At 46.7% G+C, this 25,725-nt stretch overlaps 1 protein-coding gene across 1 annotated transcript; it reads left to right on the top strand.

Annotated features, from left to right (window-relative positions):
• The first annotated feature begins 8,389 nt into the window (after window positions 1-8,389).
• LOC138666528 (C3a anaphylatoxin chemotactic receptor-like) lies at window positions 8,390-23,669 on the top strand. The gene is made up of 3 exons (XM_069754743.1): window positions 8,390-8,403; window positions 8,608-9,632; window positions 23,518-23,669. The coding sequence occupies exons 1-3, from the start codon at window positions 8,390-8,392 to the stop codon at window positions 23,667-23,669; spliced, it is 1,191 nt and encodes a 396-aa protein (XP_069610844.1).
• The last annotated feature ends 2,056 nt before the right edge of the window (window positions 23,670-25,725 follow it).

Genomic DNA, 25,725 nt, shown 5'->3' with positions numbered 1-25,725 from the left:
GAAGTGCTGACCACACAGTCAACAGTCACTCCTCTGTTATTGGGGTTCAGTAACGTCAGCTGTTCCCCAGCAGTGTGTGCGGCAATACCTCCAATCTGCTCCTCCTGCTGTCCCTGGGCTCTAACACCGCCAGTTGGTGCCTGGAAGTGCTGTCCGCACAGTCAACAGTCACTCCTCTGTTATTGGGGTTCAGTAACGTCAGCTGTTCCCCAGCAGTGTGTGCGGCAATACCTCCAATCTGCTCCTCCTGCTGTCCCTGGGCTCTAACACCGCCTGTTGATGCCTGGAAGTGCTGTCCGCACAGTTAACACTTGCTGCCGTGTTATTGGGGTTCAGTAACGTCAGCTGCTCCCCTGCTGTGTATCCGGCAACGTGTCATGCGACCGCCACGGTGGCACACTAACAGACATTTACATGCATCCAGTGCAGGCTTCGGCCTAAACTCTGCTCCTCCTGCTGTCCCTGGGCTCCAACACTGCTGGTTGCTGCCCGGAAGTGCTGATTGCACAGAGCCAAACACCTTGCCAATGTGTTAGTGGGGTTCAGTCACGCCTGCTGCTCCCCTGCTGTGTATCCGGCAACGTGTCATGCGACCGCCATGCTGGCACAACTAAAATTTAAGGGAACCTGTCACCCCCCAAGCGTTTGTTACTGAAAGAGCCACCTTGTGAAAAGGTGCCTATTTTCGGTGTGCTTCTTGCACACGCTGAACCTAACACTTATGAAATGTGTCTCCTCACACCGTTAAACCGTCCTGGAGGTGGGACTTTCCTTTGTTATGTGACGCAGCACAGCCGTCATTCCTACCCCCTTGGCGCCGTGCGCCGCCTCCTCAGCGTTGTTTGATTCTGTCACGGACCCTGCGCAGTTATGTTATCCCTTGGCCATGCACACTTAGCGCTGCCCGTCTTCTGACATCATTTGGTGTCAGGCTGGCTGCGCCTGTGCGGCCACGTTGCCCGAGATCCCACCTCGCAGTGTCGTCTAATGTAATCCCACTGCGGGCCTGGGATCCATGGGCATGCGTAGTGCATATCCTCGCCTCTCACTTCCCTCCTTCCGGCCTCTTCAGACTGTGCGGCGTCAGCTGATCCCTAATAGCATGCCACGGCCGTGACGCCGCACAGTCTGAAGAAGCCGGAAGGAGGGGAGTGAGAGGCGAGGATATACACTGCGCATGCCCATGGATCCCAGGCCTGCAGTGGGATTACATTAGATGACACTGCGAGGTGGGATCTCGGACAGCGTGGCCGCACAGGCGCAGCCAGCCTGACACCAAATGATGTCAGAAGACGGGCAGCGCTAAGTGTGCATGGCCAAGGGATAACATAACAGCGCAGGCTCCGAGACAGATTCAAACAACGCTGAGGAGGCGGCGCACGGCACCAAGGGGGTAGGAATGACGTCTGTGCTGCGTCACATTACAAAGGAAACTCCCACCTCCAGGACGGTTTTACGGTGTGAGGGGACACATTTCATAAGTGTCTAGTTCAGCATTTGCAAGGAGCATAATTAAAACAGCCACCGTTTCCTTTTGCAGCATTAGTGCTGTACAAGATGGCTCTTTCAGGAACAAACGCCTGGGGGGGGGGGGGGGGAATAAAGGTTCCCTTTCAACTTGCTCCAGTGCAGGCTTCGGCCTACACTCAGCTCCTCCTGCTGTCCCTGGGCTCTAACACCGCCAGTTGGTGCCCGGAAGTGCAAGCTGCACAGAGCAAAACACACGCCAATGTGTCAGAGGGGTTCAGCAACACCAGCTGTTCCCCTGCTGTGTAGCCGGCAACATGTCCTGCAAACGCCATGCAGACACAACAGACCTAAAACTGCCTCCAGTGCAGGCTTCGGCCTACACTCTGCTCCTCTCCTCCTCCTGCTGACCATGGGCTCTAACACCAGTTGGTGCCCGGAAGTGCTGGCTGCACAGAGCAAAATACCCACCAATGTGTCAGTGAGGTTCAGCAACACCAGCTGTTCCCCTGCTGTGTAGCCGGCATCGTGTCCTGCAAACGCCATGCAGACACAACAACTGAAAATAAAGGGAACCTGTCCCCCCCCAGGCGTTTGTATGTATAACAGCCACCTTGTACAGCAGTAATGCTGCATTTGTACAAGGTGGCTCATTAAGTTATTCTCCTTACACACGTCGAACTCACAACATGTATAAAATGTGTCCCCTGAGACCATTAAACCGTCGCTGAGGTGTGACTTTCCTTTGTAATGACACGCAGCAACCCCCTTGGTAGCGCTGCCCATCTTCTGACATCATTGGTTGGCTGGCTGCGCCTCGACACAACGCCCCTTGGTGTCTTATTTATTTTGACTGCGAGGGTGTGATTGATGGGCATGAGCAGTGCATATCTTCGCCTGACTGTCACTCATCTCCTTCCGCCTTCTTCAGACTATGCGGCTTCATGGCCGTGGCATGCGATAAGGGATCAGCTGACGCCACCCAGTCTGAAGCAGGTGTAAGGACATGAGTGAGAGGCGAATATATTTAGTGCGCAAGGCCATGAATCCCAGCCCCGCAGTGTGAATTAATGAAAAGACACTGCGGGGGTGGGATTCATGGGCATCGCTGACCGCACCAAGGTGGTATTTTTGACAGCTGTGCTGCGTCTCATTAAGAAGGAAAGTCACGCCTCCAAGACAGTTTGACTGTATAAGGGGCTACATTTTAGACGTGCTTGATTCAGCGTGTGCAAGGAGCAAAATTTAAAGAGCAACCTTTTACTTGTGCAGCATTACTGCTACACAAGGTGTGGCTCTTCTAGTTTGTAACACCTGAGGGGGGGTTAAAGGTTACCTTTGAAATTGGTTCAATTAGGCTTTGACCTACACTCTGCTCCTCCTGCTGTCCCTGGGCTCTAACACCGCCAGTTGGTGCCCGGAAGTGCTGGCTGCACAGAGAAAAACACCAGCCAATGTGTCAGTGGGGTTCAGCAACGCCAGCTGTTCCCCTGCTGTGTAGCCGGCATCGTGTCCTGCAAACGCCACGCAGACACAACAACTGAAATTAAAGGGAACCTGTCACCCCCCCCCCCCCTTCAGGAGTTTGTATGTATAACAGCCACCTTGTACAGCAGTAATGCTGCATTTGTACAAGGTGGCTCATTAAGTTATTCTCCTTGCACACGTCGAACTCAACACGTAAAAAATGTGTCCCCTGAGACCATTAAACCATCCCTGAGGTGTGACTTTCCTTTGTAATGACACGCAGCAACCCCCTTGGTAGCGCTGCCCGTCTTCTGACATCATTGGTTGGCTGGCTGCGCCTCTGCGTCCGCCCTGCCCGACACAACGCCCCTTGGTGTCTTATTTATTTTGACTGCGAGGGTGTGATTGATGGGCATGAGCAGTGCATATCTTCGCCTGGCTGTCACTCATCTCCTTCCGCCTTCTTCAGACTGTGCGGCTTCATGGCCGTGGCATGCGATAAGGGATCAGCTGAAGCCGCCCAGTCTGAAGCAGGTGTAGGGACATGAGTGAGAGCCAAATATATTTACTGCGCAAGGCCATGAATCCCAGCCCTGCAGTGTGAATTAATGAAAAGATACTGAGGGGCTGGGATTCATGGCCATCGCTAACCGCACCGGCCGACATGAAATGAGGTCAGAAGATGGGCAGCGCTAACAGCGCATGGCCAAGGGATAACACAACAGCGCAGACTCCTGTCCAGCAAATAACGACGCTCAGGAGGTTGCGCCCAGCACCAAGGTGGTATTTTTGACAGCTGTGCTACGTCTCATTAAAAAGGCAAGTCACACCTCCAAGACAGTTTGACTGTATAAGGGGCTACATTTTAGACGTGTTTCATTCAGCGTGTGCAAGGAGCAAAATTTAAAGAGCAACCTTTTACTTGTGCAGCATTACTGCTGCACAAGATGTGGCTCTTCTAGTTTGTAACACCTGAGGGGGGGTTAAAGGTTACCTTTGAAATTGGTTCAATTAGGCTTCGGCCTACACTCTGCTCCTCCTGCAGACCCTGGGCTCTAACACCGCCAGTTGGTGCCTGGAAGTGCTAACTGCACAGAGAAAAACACCCACCAATGTGTCAGTGGGGTTCAGCAACGCCAGCTGTTCCCCTGCTGTGTAGCCGGCATCGTGTCCTGCAAACACCACGCAGACACAACAACTGAAATTAAAGGGAACCTGTCACTCCCCCCCCCCAGGAGTTTGTATGTATAACAGCCACCTTGTACAGCAGTAATGCTGCATTTGTACAAGGTGGCTCATTAAGTTATTCTCCTTGCACACGTCGAACTCAACACGTAAAAAATGTGTCCCCTGAGACCATTAAACCGTCCCTGAGGTGTGACTTTCCTTTGTAATGACATGCAGCAACCCCCTTGGTAGCGCTGCCCGTCTTCTGACATCATTGGTTGGCTGGCTGCGCCTCTGCGTCCGCCCTGCCCGACACAACGCCCCTTGGTGTCTTATTTATTTTGACTGCGAGGGTGTGATTGATGGGCATGAGCAGTGCATATCTTCGCCTGGCTATCACTCATCTCCTTCCGCCTTCTTCAGACTGTGCGGCTTCATGGCCGTGGCATGCGATACGGGATCAGCTGAAGCCGCCCAGTCTGAAGCAGGTGTAAGGACATGAGTGAGAGCCGAACATATTTACTGTGCAAGGCCATGAATCCCAGCCCTGCAGTGTGAATTAATGAAAAGTTACTGCGGGGCTGGGATTCATGGCCATCGCTAACCGCACCGGCCGACATGAAATGAGGTCAGAAGATGGGCAGCGCTAACAGCGCACGGCCAAGGGATAACACAACAGCGCAGACTCCTGTCACGCAAATAACGACGCTCAGGAGGTTGCGCCCAGCACCAAGGTGGTATTTTTGACAGCTGTGCTACGTCTCATTAAGAAGGCAAGTCACACCTCCAAGACAGTTTGACTGTATAAGGGGCTACATTTTAGACGTGTTTCATTCAGCGTGTGCAAGGAGCAAAATTTAAAGAGCAACCTTTTACTTGTGCAGCATTACTGCTGCACAAGATGTGGCTCTTCTAGTTTGTAACACCTGAGGGGGAGTTAAAGGTTACCTTTGAAATTGGTTCAATTAGGCTTCGGCCTACACTCTGCTCCTCCTGCAGACCCTGGGCTCTAACACCGCCAGTTGGTGCCTGGAAGTGCTAACTGCACAGAGAAAAACACCCGCCAATGTGTCAGTGGGGTTCAGCAACGCCAGCTTTTCCCCTGCTGTGTAGCCAGCATCGTGTCCTGCAAACGCCACGCAGACACAACAGACCTAAAACTGCCTCCAGTGCAGGCTTCGGCCTACACTCTTCTCCCCCTGCTGACCCTTTGCTCCAACACCGCTAGTTGGGGCTCTAGGAAGACAAGCTTGAATAGGTCCCCATCCTGGTTCCAGTACCGTCAGCTGGTTCTGGGTAGAGCCTTTAGCTTAGGTGCCTCCTTCTGGGTATCTGAGTTCCACCAACGTCAGGTGGTCCTTGGTAGTGCTTTCAGGCACGGGTACCTCCTGCTTAGTAACCGGGTTCCAGTAATGTCAGCTGGTCCTCGGTAGTTCCATTGGCTCTTGGACCTTCGGCTACCCATCCGGGTTCCAGTACCGTCAGCTGGTTCTCGGCAGTGTCTTTTGCTCTTGTACCTTCTGCTCCCCATCCTGGTTCCAGTACCGTCAGCTGATTCCGGGCAGAGCCTTTGGCTTAGGTGCCTCCTTCTGGGTATCCGAGTTCCACCAATGTCAGGTGGTCCTTGGTAGTGCTTTCAGGCACGGGTACCTCCTGCTTAGTAACCGGGTTCCAGTAACGTCAGCTGGTCCTCGGTAGTTCCATTGGCTCTTGGACCTTCGGGTAGCCATCCGAGTTCCAGTTCCATCAGCTGGTTCTCGGCATTTTCTCAGCCTTCTTGTACCTTCTGCTACATTTCCAAGATGAAGACCCTAAAGACGACGACCCGGAAGACCACCCCTAAGATGATGACGACACCAGAGACGACAACCACTGAGATGACGATGACCCTGGAGACGATGACCCTGAAGACCACCCCGATGACGACGACGACCCCGGAGACGACGACCCTGGAGACGACGACATGGAAGACCGAGAAGCAGAAGAACAAGAGGCTGCAGAACAAAGAGCAGAAGGACATTAAGCATAACACTAAACATCAGAGCAAAATATATTATCTAAATTATAAGCAGAAGAAAACTAAGCAGTGTATGGGGGTGAGTCCGTTCCTCCTCGTGGTGCCCCTGGATAAAGCCTGCTGCTGCAGGCCAAACTGAACGCAGACAAATGTAACTGTTTTGTGACAGGCAGAACGGAAGGTGTAATCTTCAAACTTTTATAGATAACAACTACAGGAATGCCTGTCACAAATAAGAATATGATGAAGAAGTAGAATATGAAGAATAATAATGTTGAATAAAAAAAATATGAAGAATGTAACAAAAAAAAATAATAGGTAGAATATGAAGAAGAAGATGAATAAGGTGAAGAAGAAGTTGATGTCAAAGATGCTGCTGCTGAGGATGATGAAGAAGAAAGTGTGGGAGAAGTAAAAAAGAAGGTGAAGGGCGTGGAAATAGTGAAACATCAATATCTGACAAAATAAAAAAAATCTTAACATAGTCAATATCTTTCTAACTCCAAACGTCTTAAAAAAAATTTAAATTCATGCTATTCTATTTGATTGGGCTAAACCTCTATACCTTTAATGTCTCCGCCACCTCCCCCAATACATCCTACATTATTCTTAGTTGTTTTCCTTCATGTACAATGAACCTACAAGGAAAGAAAGGGTTTATTTTAATTCCGATATTTTCGTCCCATTGACTCGCATTGGTATCGGGTATCGGTATCGGCGAGATCCGATATTTTGCCGGTATCGGCCGATCCAATCCGATACCGATACTTACCGATATCGGAAGGTATCGCTCAACACTACTTACAAATGAAAGTGTGCTTCTCATGCACATTGTTCCCTAATGCATATTCTCTTTCTTGCTTCAGATTACTTTTATGTTGAGTAAATGGGTTTGTTTTGCACCTGATAATGTGTAGTCTCTTTTATTACATCCCTATGAAGGTCTCTGATCACTTTTAGATCACTGAAATTGAGAAAATTAGATATTCTAGGCATTTTTCTAGCCTGCACCTGACAGGCACATTGTTCCATTACGAGTTAGTGCGAATATTGTTCCTGACGGAACTTCTCAGAAGATTAAAGAGTTAGGAGAGAGTTAATTAATCATTGTTGTTGTGGTTTATTTTGCTCCTAAATTTATATCCCAAGTTTTCATCTACTGCCAAGAATAGTAGGGGCGGAACAAAATAGTTTTGCCTAGGGCGCCGTAATCTCTCGGGCCGGCCCTGGCCGTGTGTATACAATGTGTACGGAGCGGAGCCGTGTGTGAACTTGGTGTACGGATCGGAGACACGTGTACAGAGTGGAGCCACCTGTGCTTGCCTGGGGCCCCTGTGTGCTGCCTGTGGTCCCTGTGTGCTGCCTGGGGCTCTGTGCGCTGCCTGGGGCTCCTGTGTGCTGCCAGGGGCCCCTGTGTGCTGCCTGGGGCCCAGTACGCTATCTGGGGCCCCATGTGCTGTCTCTGCCACCCTGTGCGCTGCTTGGGGCCCCGTGCGCTTCCAGGGGTCCTGTGCACTACCTGGGGCCCCCGTGGGTCTCTGCCCCCCGTGTGCTGCGTGGGACCCCATTCACTGTCTCTGCACCCGGTTTGCTGCCTGGGGCCCTGTGTGCTTTATGGGGCCCCTGGGTGCTCCCTGGGACCCCGTGTGCTGCCTGGGGCCCTGTGGGCAATGGTAACCCTGGGTTTATTCTGGGTGGGGGGTATAATCTGGCCTAGGCCACTGTAACCCCGGGTATATTCTGGGCAGGTGGTATAATCTGGCTTAGGCCACTGTAACCCCAGGTATATTCTGGGCGGGGGGTATAATCTGGCCTAGGCCACTGTAAACCCCGGGTATATTCTGGGCGTGAGGTATAATCTGGCCTTGGCCAGTGTAACCCCGGGTATATTCTGGGCAGGGGGTATAATCTGGGCTAGGCCACTGTAACCCTGGGTATATTCTGGGCGGGGGGTATAATCTGGCCTAGGCCACTGTTAACCCCGGGTATATTCTGGGCGGGGGGTATAATCTGGCCTAGGCCAGTGTAACCCCAGGTATATTCTGGGCAGGGGGTATAATCTGGCCTAGGCCACTGTAACCCCGGGTATGTTCTGGGCGGGGGTAATCTGGCTGGTTACACTGGGATCCATCTCTAGTCCCACCTGTGCCGGATACAGCAGACAGTCCTAGATTTGGGTCTACCCCCGGCAGTCTCAGGCGTCTGCTGAATGTCCCTAACTGCCAGCGCCCCTCTGACAGCTCCAGCTGCCGGGGGATAAAGAAATGAGAAATGGGCGTGGTCAGGTGCGTGGCCATAATGTGCATGGTCCGTCCCTCTACCTGGGAGGTGTCTGGATGTACGGCCGTATGTATTACATATTAGCCTTATTACCTTCCTACAGTGTGACCCCACTGTGATGTCAGCCCCGTCCTCCAGGTACAAGGGGGAAACTCATGGAACTATAAACTCTTCATTCCCCTAATGTCTGCCCTGTTCTGTCTCCTCAGGTCATCTGGCGGATACGACAAGAGAGATTATTATTATAAGATTATGCAGAAGACGTCCATTACATTATACAGCATTGTTTTTGCTCTCGGGATTATCGGTAATGGATTAGTCATCTGGATTGCCGGATTCAGGATGAAGAACACAATCAACGCCGTGTGGTTCCTCCACCTGGCCATCGCGGACTTCCTGTGCTGCTCCTCTCTCCCCCTGAGAATTGCTGACTGGGCTGCAGATTTCTCACACATCACAGATCCTGCACTTTGTACAGTGAACATGTTTCTGTTTAATGTGAACATGAGCGCCAGTGTTCTCCTCCTGACGGCCATGAGTATTGACCGCTGGGTGTCTGTCATGTGTCCATTCTGGGCCAAAGTCCATAGATCTCGTAACCTGGTGAGAATCAGTGCAGCGATCATCTGGGGGCTGAGCGTCACTGTGGCCGGTGCTCTGTATTACGTGTATCACTGCCATGTAGGTCATCTAGGTGAATGGTGTGTATATGGTTATGTCATATCTCCTTATAACCCAGAGGTACATCTGACCACTCACTTGATCAGATTAGTTATAATGTGTGTGATCCCCTTTTTCATCATCGTCATCTCTTATGTCACCATTTTCTACAAACTTAGAAAAAGTAAGAGATCCCAGAGATCTCAGAGATCCTCCAGGATCATCACCGCTGTTATATCGTGTTTTTTCATCTGCTGGTTTCCATTTTACATCTGCCCAGTAATATACTTGTATTATAGAGATTACATAGAATCATATTATCGGTATAACATAACATTGTGGTATCGTATAGCATCCTATATAGGACACGCTTTCATTATCAGCCTGGCTTGTCTGAACAGTTGCCTGAATCCGATCATTTATGTGTTTCTGACAGCGGATTTCCAACACGGTTTCCTCACCTCCATCCCCTTCAGGCTGGAAAGAGCCTTCGGTGACCATCCTAATGACCTGGGCAGAGAGCGAGGAGACACAGGAAACAAAAAAAAAAGGGAAGAAGCCAGCACTGCTTATGGTCAGAACGCAATAACTGAAGTGCAATTGCACATAAATTCTAACTGTATTTCAAATATGAGACATTTAGCAAACAATTGATCAATTCTTTGAGCTACCCCGCCACTTCACGGCAATCTCATAATGGGGCAGTCCTAATCTTCGTATTTTATTTACGTTGTGCCATTATGGCTTCCTGAATGTATATAAAAAAAAAAGGGACCACATTAAATGCGAACTGTACCTGGAGCATTTTCAGAATCACTCCCTTGGTGCCAGGAAAGGCAAGCGCAGGTAAAGGCCGATCAGGTCCAGTGCGGACATTTCAGATCTGGCTTCCACACTGCCAAACCCGCACCAAAGATGAAGGGTGAGACAGGCTGAGACACAGGTGCACAATTAACTTGAGCCTGAGGCGGGGCAGGGCTGCTGTGTGTGTGCACAGCAGCCTATCAATCACAGTGAACACAGAAAGAATGGCGCACATAACCCAGCGTGCGCGGCAACAGTGGTGGTCAGCCACATACCAATGCAAAGCAAAAAAAAAGGGAAGAAGCCAGCACTGCTTATGGTCAGAACGCAATAACTGAAGTGCAATTGCACATAAATTCTAACTGTATTTCAAATATGAGACATTTAGCAAACAATTGATCAATTCTTTGAGCTACCCCGCCACTTCACGGCAATCTCATAATGGGGCAGTCCTAATCTTCGTATTTTATTTACGTTGTGCCATTATGGCTTCCTGAATGTATATAAAAAAAAAAGGACCACATTAAATGCGAACTGTACCTGGAGCATTTTCAGAATCACTCCCTTGGTGCCAGGAAAGGCAAGCGCAGGTAAAGGCCGATCAGGTCCAGTGCGGACATTTCAGATCTGGCTTCCACACTGCCAAACCCGCACCAAAGATGAAGGGTGAGACAGGCTGAGACACAGGTGCACAATTAACTTGAGCCTGAGGCGGGGCAGGGCTGCTGTGTGTGTGCACAGCAGCCTATCAATCACAGTGAACACAGAAAGAATGGCGCACATAACCCAGCGTGCGCGGCAACAGTGGTGGTCAGCCACATACCAATGCAAAGCAAAAAAAAAGGGAAGAAGCCAGCACTGCTTATGGTCAGAACGCAATAACTGAAGTGCAATTGCACATAAATTCTAACTGTATTTCAAATATGAGACATTTAGCAAACAATTGATCAATTCTTTGAGCTACCCCGCCACTTCACGGCAATCTCATAATGGGGCAGTCCTAATCTTCGTATTTTATTTACGTTGTGCCATTATGGCTTCCTGAATGTATATAAAAAAAAAAGGACCACATTAAATGCGAACTGTACCTGGAGCATTTTCAGAATCACTCCCTTGGTGCCAGGAAAGGCAAGCGCAGGTAAAGGCCGATCAGGTCCAGTGCGGACATTTCAGATCTGGCTTCCACACTGCCAAACCCGCACCAAAGATGAAGGGTGAGACAGGCTGAGACACAGGTGCACAATTAACTTGAGCCTGAGGCGGGGCAGGGCTGCTGTGTGTGTGCACAGCAGCCTATCAATCACAGTGAACACAGAAAGAATGGCGCACATAACCCAGCGTGCGCGGCAACAGTGGTGGTCAGCCACATACCAATGCAAAGCAAAAAAAAAGGGAAGAAGCCAGCACTGCTTATGGTCAGAACGCAATAACTGAAGTGCAATTGCACATAAATTCTAACTGTATTTCAAATATGAGACATTTAGCAAACAATTGATCAATTCTTTGAGCTACCCCGCCACTTCACGGCAATCTCATAATGGGGCAGTCCTAATCTTCGTATTTTATTTACGTTGTGCCATTATGGCTTCCTGAATGTATATAAAAAAAAAAGGACCACATTAAATGCGAACTGTACCTGGAGCATTTTCAGAATCACTCCCTTGGTGCCAGGAAAGGCAAGCGCAGGTAAAGGCCGATCAGGTCCAGTGCGGACATTTCAGATCTGGCTTCCACACTGCCAAACCCGCACCAAAGATGAAGGGTGAGACAGGCTGAGACACAGGTGCACAATTAACTTGAGCCTGAGGCGGGGCAGGGCTGCTGTGTGTGTGCACAGCAGCCTATCAATCACAGTGAACACAGAAAGAATGGCGCACATAACCCAGCGTGCGCGGCAACAGTGGTGGTCAGCCACATACCAATGCAAAGCAAAAAAAAAGGGAAGAAGCCAGCACTGCTTATGGTCAGAACGCAATAACTGAAGTGCAATTGCACATAAATTCTAACTGTATTTCAAATATGAGACATTTAGCAAACAATTGATCAATTCTTTGAGCTACCCCGCCACTTCACGGCAATCTCATAATGGGGCAGTCCTAATCTTCGTATTTTATTTACGTTGTGCCATTATGGCTTCCTGAATGTATATAAAAAAAAAAGGACCACATTAAATGCGAACTGTACCTGGAGCATTTTCAGAATCACTCCCTTGGTGCCAGGAAAGGCAAGCGCAGGTAAAGGCCGATCAGGTCCAGTGCGGACATTTCAGATCTGGCTTCCACACTGCCAAACCCGCACCAAAGATGAAGGGTGAGACAGGCTGAGACACAGGTGCACAATTAACTTGAGCCTGAGGCGGGGCAGGGCTGCTGTGTGTGTGCACAGCAGCCTATCAATCACAGTGAACACAGAAAGAATGGCGCACATAACCCAGCGTGCGCGGCAACAGTGGTGGTCAGCCACATACCAATGCAAAGCAAAAAAAAAGGGAAGAAGCCAGCACTGCTTATGGTCAGAACGCAATAACTGAAGTGCAATTGCACATAAATTCTAACTGTATTTCAAATATGAGACATTTAGCAAACAATTGATCAATTCTTTGAGCTACCCCGCCACTTCACGGCAATCTCATAATGGGGCAGTCCTAATCTTCGTATTTTATTTACGTTGTGCCATTATGGCTTCCTGAATGTATATAAAAAAAAAAGGACCACATTAAATGCGAACTGTACCTGGAGCATTTTCAGAATCACTCCCTTGGTGCCAGGAAAGGCAAGCGCAGGTAAAGGCCGATCAGGTCCAGTGCGGACATTTCAGATCTGGCTTCCACACTGCCAAACCCGCACCAAAGATGAAGGGTGAGACAGGCTGAGACACAGGTGCACAATTAACTTGAGCCTGAGGCGGGGCAGGGCTGCTGTGTGTGTGCACAGCAGCCTATCAATCACAGTGAACACAGAAAGAATGGCGCACATAACCCAGCGTGCGCGGCAACAGTGGTGGTCAGCCACATACCAATGCAAAGCAAAAAAAAAGGGAAGAAGCCAGCACTGCTTATGGTCAGAACGCAATAACTGAAGTGCAATTGCACATAAATTCTAACTGTATTTCAAATATGAGACATTTAGCAAACAATTGATCAATTCTTTGAGCTACCCCGCCACTTCACGGCAATCTCATAATGGGGCAGTCCTAATCTTCGTATTTCGTCTCATATTTGAAATACAGTTAGAATTTATGTGCAATTGCACTTCAGTTATTGCGTTCTGACCATAAGCAGTGCTGGCTTCTTCCCTTTTTTTTGCTTTGCATTGGTATGTGGCTGACCACCACTGTTGCCGTGCACGCTGGGTTATGTGCGCCATTCTTTCTGTGTTCACTGTGATTGATAGGCTGCTGTGCACACACACAGCAGCCCTGCCCCGCCTCAGGCTCAAGTTAATTGTGCACCTGTGTCTCAGCCTGTCTCACCCTTCATCTTTGGTGCGGGTTTGGCAGTGTGGAAGCCAGATCTGAAATGTCCGCACTGGACCTGATCGGCCTTTACCTGCGCTTGCCTTTCCTGGCACCAAGGGAGTGATTCTGAAAATGCTCCAGGTACAGTTCGCATTTAATGTGGTCCTTTTTTTTTTTTTTTTTTATACATTCAGGAAGCCATAATGGCACAACGTAAATAAAATACGAAGATTAGGACTGCCCCATTATGAGATTGCCGTGAAGTGGCGGGGTAGCTCAAAGAATTGATCAATTGTTTGCTAAATGTCTCATATTTGAAATACAGTTAGAATTTATGTGCAATTGCACTTCAGTTATTGCGTTCTGACCATAAGCAGTGCTGGCTTCTTCCCTTTTTTTTGCTTTGCATTGGTATGTGGCTGACCACCACTGTTGCCGTGCACGCTGGGTTATGTGCGCCATTCTTTCTGTGTTCACTGTGATTGATAGGCTGCTGTGCACACACACAGCAGCCCTGCCCCGCCTCAGGCTCAAGTTAATTGTGCACCTGTGTCTCAGCCTGTCTCACCCTTCATCTTTGGTGCGGGTTTGGCAGTGTGGAAGCCAGATCTGAAATGTCCGCACTGGACCTGATCGGCCTTTACCTGCGCTTGCCTTTCCTGGCACCAAGGGAGTGATTCTGAAAATGCTCCAGGTACAGTTCGCATTTAATGTGGTCCTTTTTTTTTTTTTTTTTTATACATTCAGGAAGCCATAATGGCACAACGTAAATAAAATACGAAGATTAGGACTGCCCCATTATGAGATTGCCGTGAAGTGGCGGGGTAGCTCAAAGAATTGATCAATTGTTTGCTAAATGTCTCATATTTGAAATACAGTTAGAATTTATGTGCAATTGCACTTCAGTTATTGCGTTCTGACCATAAGCAGTGCTGGCTTCTTCCCTTTTTTTTGCTTTGCATTGGTATGTGGCTGACCACCACTGTTGCCGTGCACGCTGGGTTATGTGCGCCATTCTTTCTGTGTTCACTGTGATTGATAGGCTGCTGTGCACACTCACAGCAGCCCTGCCCCGCCTCAGGCTCAAGTTAATTGTGCACCTGTGTCTCAGCCTGTCTCACCCTTCATCTTTGGTGCGGGTTTGGCAGTGTGGAAGCCAGATCTGAAATGTCCGCACTGGACCTGATCGGCCTTTACCTGCGCTTGCCTTTCCTGGCACCAAGGGAGTGATTCTGAAAATGCTCCAGGTACAGTTCGCATTTAATGTGGTCCTTTTTTTTTTTTTTTTTTATACATTCAGGAAGCCATAATGGCACAACGTAAATAAAATACGAAGATTAGGACTGCCCCATTATGAGATTGCCGTGAAGTGGCGGGGTAGCTCAAAGAATTGATCAATTGTTTGCTAAATGTCTCATATTTGAAATACAGTTAGAATTTATGTGCAATTGCACTTCAGTTATTGCGTTCTGACCATAAGCAGTGCTGGCTTCTTCCCTTTTTTTTGCTTTGCATTGGTATGTGGCTGACCACCACTGTTGCCGTGCACGCTGGGTTATGTGCGCCATTCTTTCTGTGTTCACTGTGATTGATAGGCTGCTGTGCACACACACAGCAGCCCTGCCCCGCCTCAGGCTCAAGTTAATTGTGCACCTGTGTCTCAGCCTGTCTCACCCTTCATCTTTGGTGCGGGTTTGGCAGTGTGGAAGCCAGATCTGAAATGTCCGCACTGGACCTGATCGGCCTTTACCTGCGCTTGCCTTTCCTGGCACCAAGGGAGTGATTCTGAAAATGCTCCAGGTACAGTTCGCATTTAATGTGGTCCTTTTTTTTTTTTTTTTTTATACATTCAGGAAGCCATAATGGCACAACGTAAATAAAATACGAAGATTAGGACTGCCCCATTATGAGATTGCCGTGAAGTGGCGGGGTAGCTCAAAGAATTGATCAATTGTTTGCTAAATGTCTCATATTTGAAATACAGTTAGAATTTATGTGCAATTGCACTTCAGTTATTGCGTTCTGACCATAAGCAGTGCTGGCTTCTTCCCTTTTTTTTGCTTGACACAGGAAACACTCGCCCTGCTGCTGTGTAATGTATATTCCTGGGATCTCCTCTAGGTCACACCTCTTAACCCCTTGGAGACTGGGACATTTTCCAATTTCTTCCTTTTTCCTTTCCAAAAATCATAAAACATTATTTTCCCATGAAGGACTGATTGTTGCAGGATGAAAAGTAAGGCCGGCGTCACACTAGTGAGTTTTACGGACGTATGAGCGCAGAAAATACGTCCGTAAAATACGCATTACACACGGCCCAATGAATCTCTATGGGGCTGCTCCTATCAGCCGTATATTACGCATCCGTAATATACGGTATTGTACGGGCATAGAAAATCGCAGCATGCTGCGTTTGTCAGCGTATTGAGCAAAAAATACGCCAATGAAAGTCTATGGGGGCAAGAAAAATACGGATTACACACGGACCAGCAGTGTGACTTGCGAGAAATACGCAGCGGTGTTAGAGAGAAAAGCTGGTAATTCAATTGCCGGCTTTTCATTTCTCCTTCACAAACCCGACATGATATGAGACATGGTTTACATACAGTAAACCATCTCATATCCTTTTTTTTTTTGCATATTCCACACTACTAATGTTAGTAGTGTGTATATGCAAAATTTGGGCGCTCTAGCTATTAAATTAAAGGGTTAAATCACGGAAAAAATTGGCGTGGGCTCCCGTGCAATTTTCTCAGCCAGAGCGGTAAAGCCAGTGACTGAGGGCAGATATTAATAGCCTAGAGAGGGTCCATGGTTATTGGCCCCCCCAGCTACAAACATCTGCCCCCAGCCACCACAGAAAAGGCACATCTGGAAGATGCGCCTATTCTGGCACTTGGCCACTCCCTTCCCACTCCCCTGTAGCAGTCACCTATGACACCTATCCATTATTAATCCAATAGTATGAAATGGTTACTAAAACACACACACATTATTACAAAGTACTCGTGCCTGTAAAACCCTGGGGAATGAATGGAAAGCAGGGTGACCTGTAGTTACCTTGAGTCGCGGTGATGCGCCCTCTACTGGATGAACTCATATGAACTCGAGCGTGGGAACTTTTCACAGGCTCGAGTTCATATAAGGACATCCAGCAGAGGGCGCATCACCGCGACTCAAGGTAACTACAGGACATTCCCCTGCACTCCATTCATTCCCCGTCTTTTTACAACCACCAGCACAGCTGCATTAGCAAAGCTCCTGGCTGTAAAATGATTTAACCCCTTCAGATGGATTTACATCGTGGGACTGCCCGAACGACGGAAGGTATGGAATATTGTTGTTTTTTTATTTTTCCTTTTTTACAGAACGAGGGTCTTCAGGTGGATTAAGAGAATAATAAAATATTAAAACACCCTGTGTCTTTATTTCATTAAAGTACTTTGTAATAATGTGTGTGTGTGTTTTATTAACCATTTCATTCTATTGGATTAATAATGGATAGGTGTCATAAATGACGCCTCTCCATTATTAAACTGGCTTAATGTCACCTTACAATAGCAAGGTGACATTAACCCTTCATTACCCCATATCCCACCGCTACACGGGAGTGGGAAGAGAGTGGCCAAGTGCCAGAATAGGTGCATCTTCCAGATGTACCTTTTCTGGGGTGGCTGGGGGTTGATGTTTTTAGTGGGGGGGGGCAATAACCGTGGACCCTCTCCAGGCTATTAATATCTGCCCTCAGTCACTGGCTTTACCGCTCTGTCTGAGAAAATTGTGCGGGAGCCCACGCCAATTTTTTCCGCCATTTAACCCTTTAATTTAATAGCTAGAGCGCCCAAATTTTGCATATACACACTACTAACAGTAGTGTGGAATATGCAAAAAAAAAAAAGGGATAAGAGATGGTTTAATGTATGTAAACCATGTCTCATATCATGTCGGGTTTGTGAAGGAGAAATGAAAAGCCGGCAATTGAATTACCAGCTTTTCTATAAATGTAGATATATATGTGTCTCAATAATATATATATATATATATATATATATATATATATATATATATATATACTGTATATATGTTTTACCGAACATTTGAGCCCAAAAATCCATTAGATGTCGGTTTTGCAAACCTGTGAGAAAATCTCGCAGTACGGATGCCATGCGGATTACATACGGAGGATGCCATGCACAAAATACGCTGACACACACTGCCTACGGATGATATACGGACCACTATTTTGGGAACATTTCTGCGTATTACGGCCGTATTACGGCAGTAAAAAACGGACCGTATTGTCTTACGCCTAGTGTGACGCTGGCCTAACAATGAAAGTCTCCCTTCATGTTACCACACACATAATGTGCAGAAAAATGGGAGAAAAAATAATCCCAAGTGAAGTGAAATGGTGAAAAACAAATTGTAATTCCGCCATAATAATAAAGTGACCCAGTAGATCACATCAGTTAACCCCTTCACCACCTTAGGTGTTTCTGTTTTTTGCCCCATAACTTTGTTATTTTTCGTCACTATGGTCGTGTGAGGGCTTGTTTTTTGTAGGATGAATTGCACTTTTGATTGATGCCATTGTACTGAAAAATGGGAAAAAATCAAACTGCGGCGAAATTGCAAAAAAAAAGTGTAGTTCCACAATTTATTTTTTTTTACTATGTTCACCAAATGCAAAAACTGACCTGCCATGATGATTCTCCAGGTCATTATGAGCATGCAGATACCAAACATGTACACCAGGTCAGACTGGCCCACCAGAACATTCTCCAGTGGGCCCAGGCACTGACATCTGCTGGCATACAGGGCCGGCAGCTGCTGAGGGCCCCCGCTGCCTCAGGGGCCACAGCCAGTGTTGTATCACTAATAACGGCACACCACACAGCTGCTATGGGGCCTGTCAGGGGGTCTGCCCAGCACCAGCAGCGGGGGAGCAGCGGGTGACAGGAGGCAGGAGCCGGCTGCTGGCGAAAGCTTGTGCCCACTGCTAAACAGAAATGAGCTCATGGGCGTGGAGAGCAGTGAATATTCATTTCACTTTAATAGCCGGCAATGTCGGGTTAGAATGTGAGAGTGAGGTGGAGGGGCCGTCTCACAGCACAGCACAGTTTAGATGGTGTGGGGGTCAGGAAGATGTCTGCAACCCTCTCTGTGTCCCTTTCTACTCATCATGGCTGCTCCTAAACTACTGTCCTGGCATCTGCACAAGTGAATCAGCAGGACCTGGTAAATATACATATATATGTGTATCTGTGTGTGTACATGTACAGTATACAGTGTGTGTATATGTGTATATAGTATGTGTGTGCATATATACAGTATATAGTATGATTGTGTATATCTGCGGTGTGTATATATATAAATATATAGTTGTGCTCAAAAGTTTACATACCCTGTCAGAATTTTTTCTTTCTTGGCCTTTTTTCAGAGAATATGAATGATAACACCAAAACTTTTTCTCCACTCATGATTAGTGGTTGGGTGAAGCCATTTATTGTCAAACTACTGTATATACCGTATATGTATGTGAGCATACTGTATATAAACTGAATGTTTCTGTGTGTATATACTTTATATTTGTATGTGTCTGTATACTGTATATACAATATGTAGTGAATGTTTCTATATTTATAAAGTATATATAATGTGTACATGTATAGTGTATATCTGTGTGTATGTGCTGCATATATAGTTCTGTAATTGTAGAGTCGCCATAATAGGGATCAGCAGTTTATGTCTAATGCCCGTGCTTTCCATTAGGGCCTGTTCACACTGTCTTTACTGCGCCCCCGGTGGGTTTTGCCTGAATCCTGTATAGATATAATAATAAACTTGGCACTCAGTATTTGAACAAAAAAGAGCTTCATTTTATTTGTGCATCCAGACAAAAATGGTTATGAACGTTTTCGGTCCGTCACAGGACCTTCATCAGAACATTCTTTAACATGAACTAAAAGTATACACAAAATAAAGAAAATTTAGAACATAGGAAGTGTCACATGATGCATAATAGCAGTTACAAATTGTCATATAACATCGGTGATGATCTTGTTCTAAATAGCTGAGGATGAAGATGAACAGCACTGAATAATGGTGTACCTGGATGTGAAGGGGTGCTCTGTAAGCGGTCATGAGCGTCCAAATTATAGGGACCTGCTGCAGCGGGTATGTGCTGTAAGGAAGGGCAGGAAGAGAACAGCGCAACGAGGAGAGCACGATGTGGGAGAAAGCGCAATTAATAGGAAAATACAGGTAGCCTAAGGCAGTATTTAGAAAAAAGCAGAGTAGTGACATATACCTGTAGACCAGCTGGGCGTCATAAGCCAAGGACAGCGCAAAAGGCAAAACTATTGCAAAAAGAACCGCGCTGGAAATAAAATTGTATAGCGGTTAGGTATAATAACTGAAGGGGAGTCCGGCCGCAGCCTCGTCTCCCTGTGTTGCCTGTGTCCCAGTGTGCAAGTGCGCCATGCAGCAGGGGAAAACGCTGTAATGGAGCGGTACTTCCGGGTTTAAATCCCGGCCTGTGATGACATCACAGTGGTCATGTGACCGCATCTGTGCCGATTGCGCATGCGCAGAGGTGTACTGCACATTTGGAAGGGAAAAACAGAGTGAATGAGTTCTGTAGCTGAGCCGTGACCCGCCAGTGTCATTGTATATATGCCTGATGAAATGCACTGCGTTAGGGGGAAATATGTAAGGCACAACTGGATTAATCTAGGATGTGAGAAGACCCGTATGGGGAAGAAAACCATATTGTACTATAGCAAAGCGCCTGTACTTATTTAAAGACAGATTAATGTAATTGTCTATATTTGCCCCGTATTCACATGTAAAGCGCCATGGAATAAATGGCGCTATAAAAATGTATAATAATAATATAATAATAATAATTATACTGTACCATGATGAGTGTCAACGGTGCCCAGTGAAATGAGAAGTGCAAAGGTTAACGATTCTAAAATAGAGAAGAAGAGATTAGGTGCATAAACCACATATAATGCAATATAAAAAACATATTATATCACAATATACAAGACATATCTATAAGAAGGCTGAAACATCATAGTCCCTATTGAGCCCTTTTGGCTCAAGGGTCTGCAGTGTAAATATCCAGAATGCCTCCCTTTTCTTGAGGGTTTTTATTCTGTTTTGGCCTCTCCTGTTGGAATCTATTTGCTCCATAACCTGGAACCTCAGATGTTAGATATTATGTTTTTTTTCATGGAAGTGGTATGGTAGGGGCAAATGAGTTTTTTTACAGCGGATGGTAGATTTATGCTGCGATATCCTATCCCTTACTGGTTGAGTTGTTTCACCCACATAGGCTAAACCACAAGGACACTTTAGAAGGTATACTACATATGAGGCTTCACATGTCTAGTAACCTCTTATTGGAATTCCTTGACCTAAGTGAGGATGGAAGACCTTAGGGCCTTTTTGTACATTGTTACATTGTAGGTAGTTAAGGCAAGGGAAAGTACCCTGTTTCTGGGTCTGTAGAAACGTCTGCTTGGCTACAATGGTTTTAGAGCCCATGTCAGCCCTGACTAATCTGTCTTTTAAATTGCTTGCCCTGCGGAAGCAGGGCAGTTTAAATTCCGGGGATCTCAGGATAGCTTTTGTTGAGTAAGTTCCAGTGACGTCTGATGGTAGTTTGTATTAGATTAGAAAAGGGGTGAAACGTACTCACAAATGGAATTCGTTTTCCACTATCATTTATCCTGGTGGGGGCCCCCTCCTGTCTGGGCTTTGCAAGTATCCTATGTGGATATCCCCTATTAGCGAACTTGTCATGCATCTCAAACAATCTCATTTTTCTAGTATTGTCATCTGAAACTATCCTGTTGACCCATTGAAACTGTGACTTGGGTATGGCGTTCTTTATAGAGGGAGGGTGACAACTGTTATAATGCAGTAGGCTGTTCCTGTCAGTGGATTTAATGAATAGATCAATAGATAGTTCACCATTGTAGTCCTTACAGACCAAAGTGTCCAGGAAGTTAATGTGCTCTATGTTGTGTTGTAGGGAAAATTGCAATTCAGGCCAAACGCTATTGAGATGCCTGTCAAATTGTAAGAGCGATTCTAAAGGACCATCCCAAATGCAGAAGATATCGTCTATGTATCTACGCCAAACTCTCGAATGGGCCTGAAATAGAGGATGGGTGTACACAAAATCATTTTTAAAGGATGAAATGTAGGCGATAGCATACGGAGGCACTACATTCGAGCCCATAGCAGTGCCCTGCTGTTGAATATAGAAAGTATCCTCAAACATGAAGTAATTTTCCTTGAGGACCAGGCCAAATAAATCAGCACAAAATTGTTGTGTTATCATGTCAATACCAGCTTCACTGCGGAGTCTGTATGTGGCTTGCATCCCTTTATCATGTGTGATGGATGTATACAGACTACTAACATCCCAAGTTACTAGTATTGAGGAGATGGGAAGAGGGCCCAAAAACTCATTTGTGTCCAAGATGAAGGATTTAGTGAGTTTAACTAGAGGTGTGAGGATCTTCTCAAGTACTATCACTGGAGGAGCTAAAATGGAATCAGTTAGGGAAACTATTGGACGTCCAGGTGGTTTAAAAAACCTCTTGTGTATTTTGGGCAAAATGTAAAACATAGGGGTGATCGGATTGGTTTTAATAAGGAAATTTCTAAGTTTTTTTATCTATAGTGCCCTCACACTCATGGAAGTCCACAACAGTTTTGATCTTTTGGGCTATTTTATTAACCGGATTGTGTGGTATGGCTCTATAAATCTCTGTTATTAAGTTGACTATAAACTTCTTCCAAATAGTCAGTCCTTATCCATTATTACTGTGGCCCCACCCTTATCGGCTGGTTTTATAACAAGCATTTTATCCGAAGCTAGTTGATCTAAGGATGATCTTTCTGATGGTGTTAGGTTGGTCTGAAAATTAAATTTCCCCAGGTTAACATCCCGATTGAAAATATCAATGTTCCTTTCAACCAGAGAGATAAAGGATTCCATTGGTGGACTGTCCTTGGGAGGCATATATGAGCTGGGGGTCCGAAGACCCAGATTACCCATAGGTTCAGCGGAGACAACCATTGATCAAAGGTAACGTTCACACTGGCGTTTCCCGTTTTGCGTCGTGTTTGCGTCGGGCAACGCAGCGGCAACGCATGCGTCATGCGCCCCTATATTTAACATGGGGGACGCATGCGTCTTTTTGTGATGCGTTGTGCGACGCATGCGTCTTTTTTGCCGCAAGCGTCGGACCAAGAAAACGCAACAAGTTGCATTTTTCTTGCGTCCAAATTTCGGCAAAAACCGACGCATGCGTCGCAAAATGCAGCGTTTTTGTGTGCGTTTTGCTGCGTTTTGGCGTGCATTGTGTCGCCGACGCAGCGGCGCACAACGCTAGTGTGAACGAAGCCAAACTCAGCCTGGAGAGCTGTCAACAACTCTTCAGCTGTATGACTGGGATCTCCAAGGCATATAAATTTTAAGACTGCCTGATTGCGGTGAGTGGTGTGCATTCAATCTGCACTGTTGAAACACGTGTCTCGTTAAGGCAGAGATTGAGGGCATAGATGGAGGCCCTAGAGGAGATAGAAGAGGCAGAAGCAGTGGAGGGAGTGTTAAATGTAGAGGTTTGTCCTGCAAGCCTTAGAGACTCCAAGACTTGTGGAGCAGCGTCTGTCCCCACAGCCACCAGAGTCACCCAGTGCCCAGTCAGTGAGATGGAACACCCTTGGCCACCCTTACTCGTCCAAGTGTCTGTGTTGAAATACACCTTGGCAGACAGAGATTTTGTCAAGGAATGGGTGATGTTGTCTATGACATGCTGGTGTAGTGCAGGCACAGCTTTCTTAGCAAAGTAATGGCGACTGAATAATTGGTACTGAGGGACTGCGACGGCCATCAGCTTTCGGAAACCGTCTGTATCTACCAGGCGGAAAGGCAGAATTTCTGTGGCCAACAAATTGGAGATGGTGGAGTTCAACCTCTTAGCTTTGTCATACATAGGAAGAAACAACTGTGGGCTTGCTGCAGTGCGGTGGGAGGGCGGCGTACAGTGAACCAGACAAAGTGCAGGACCATGAGAGAGGTGCAGGCATAAATATTTCTGTGGATTGAGAAACTTGTGGTGTAATCATTCTCTGAGATCGGTCAAAAACAGCAGGAATGTCCACTTATGTTACAGCTGATGGTGGCCTCTCAGTCAGAGTGACTCGAGTGGGTAAAGAACCCGAGGTTCTGCGGTCAAAGACCTGCATCTCAGTAGTTGGCACAGTAACAGAAGAGGAGAAAGAAGAAGCAGCAGATACAATTGATGAGGCGGCTGATGGTTGTTGAGGTCCGCTGTTCCGCAATTTTGCATAGTAGGATTCCCACAGTAAAGCATGTTGATTGCGCATGTGAAGGTTCATACATGTAGTAGTCAAATTATTGCACTTTTTACCTCAACTCAGTTTTTTTTTTGCAAAGTTGGCAGATTACATGAGTTGGCTCATCCTTTCCAATGTCAAAAAAGGCCCAGGCTAGGCAGCCCTTACCACCCCTGCGAGCTGCAGATCCACGGACGCTGCTGGTCAGAGGCACAGTTGTGGCTGAGGATGCATCATTCGTTGTGGCTGCTTCACTACGTGTCTGCAATGTACGGACACCTTTTCGTCCTCAGATTTCCTACTCAGCTGTGTGCCTCTATGTTCATGCCAACTGGGATCTAACACCTTGGAATCACCTTCCTCCTCTTCAGTTGTGCGTCTGGCAAAGAAAGGTAGTGGTGTAGCCTGTCCAGTAACATAAGTTTTTGTCTGTGCATAGGACGTGATGTTGCTTCACTAGTGCTTTCACAAACATTGTCACCTACCTCACGTACACCTTGAACACCAAACCTAATTTTCCTTTCACCACGGCCTGTTTTTCCCAGTCATGTTACTCAGATAGTGTGGTAGGAGCACAGTATTAGCAACAAAAAATTTGATATTAAGCTGTGCACCACCTCTGCAAACAGATGAATTTCAGCGACAGTAAATTCAAAGTTGAAATATGGTGTGCTGTGTTGTGTTAGTCACAGAAAAAAAGAATTGTTTGAATGTGGATGATGCCTATATGAGAAAGAAGTTATGCTACAAACAATAATAAAGTCAGGTCCCTTACAGTATGACGTTGATAACACAAGACTTTTTTGTGGCCTATGGATCAGGCCTCTATAACACACTAGATGATACAAACTATTTTAAAGTCAGGTCTCTTACTGTATGACGTTAATAACAGAAAATGTCAAAATGGCACTATTTATATGGAGAGGGACATGCGATTTCAGTAGCCAATGACACAAGCCGTAGTGTCAGGACATTGTGGGTGTTTCATGCTCCCTGATTGGCTAGCCGCAATGTGCACACATAAAGTTAGGAGAAAAAAAAAGACTTCTGTGTTTCTAGGAATTCCACATCTCTGAGCTCTGCAAACCCCCTCCCCTCATCATCCATGTGCCAAGCGCTCATGATACACCACCATTATCATTGCTAAAGTGCTGAAAATATTTTGTGGCTGCGCAAATAATTTCCCTCACTTTTACTGAATGTTACCGATTTTTACTGATTTTATAAAATTTTGCTCGGGTTTCCGATCATGAATCCGAATGTGCCATATTTGTGCCGAATTTATGTTTGGCGATCGTTTTCCGAACAAATTCACTCATCACTACTGATGATCGCTGTACACTGTGACATCCCTTCAGATATTTGAAGACAGCTATTAGTTCTCCTCTTAGCCTTCTTTTTTGCAAGTTAAACATTCCCATAGGACATACTTTGCAGTCCGCTAACCATCTTGGTAGCTCTTCTCTGAACTTGCTCTAGTTTTTCAATGTCTTTTTTAAATTGTCATGCCCAGTACTAGACACAGTATTCCAGATGAGGCCTGACGAAGGGGGAGTAGAGAGGGATAATTACTTCATGTCATCTAGACCAGAGGTCCCCAACTCCAGTCCTCAAGGCCCACCAACAGGTTATGTTTTCAGGATTTCCTTTGCATTGCACAGGTGATGCAATTATTACCTGGACAAAGACTAAAGAAATCCTGAAAACATGACATGTTGGTGGGCCTTGAGGACTGGAGTTGGGGACCCCTGATCTAGATTGTATGCTTCTCTTAACCCCTTCCTGACCCATGATGCCATGTAGGCGTCATGAATGTCGGTGCCAATCCGACCCATGACGCTTATGTGGCGTCATGGAAAGATCGCGTCTCTGCAGATCGGGTGAAAGGGTTAACCCCAATTTCACCCGATCTGCAGGGACAGGGGTAGTGGTACTTCAGCCATGGGGGGGTGGCTTCACCCCCCCGTGGCTACGATCGCTCTGATTGGCTGTTGAAAGTGAAACTGCCAATCAGAGCGATTTGT

Source organism: Ranitomeya imitator, chromosome 2 (genome assembly GCF_032444005.1).
Source record: "Ranitomeya imitator isolate aRanImi1 chromosome 2, aRanImi1.pri, whole genome shotgun sequence".
In the NCBI taxonomy this organism is placed as follows: domain Eukaryota; kingdom Metazoa; phylum Chordata; class Amphibia; order Anura; family Dendrobatidae; genus Ranitomeya; species Ranitomeya imitator.
Note: the sequence above shows the minus strand (reverse complement) of the source record. Positions and strands in the feature narration are given on the sequence as shown.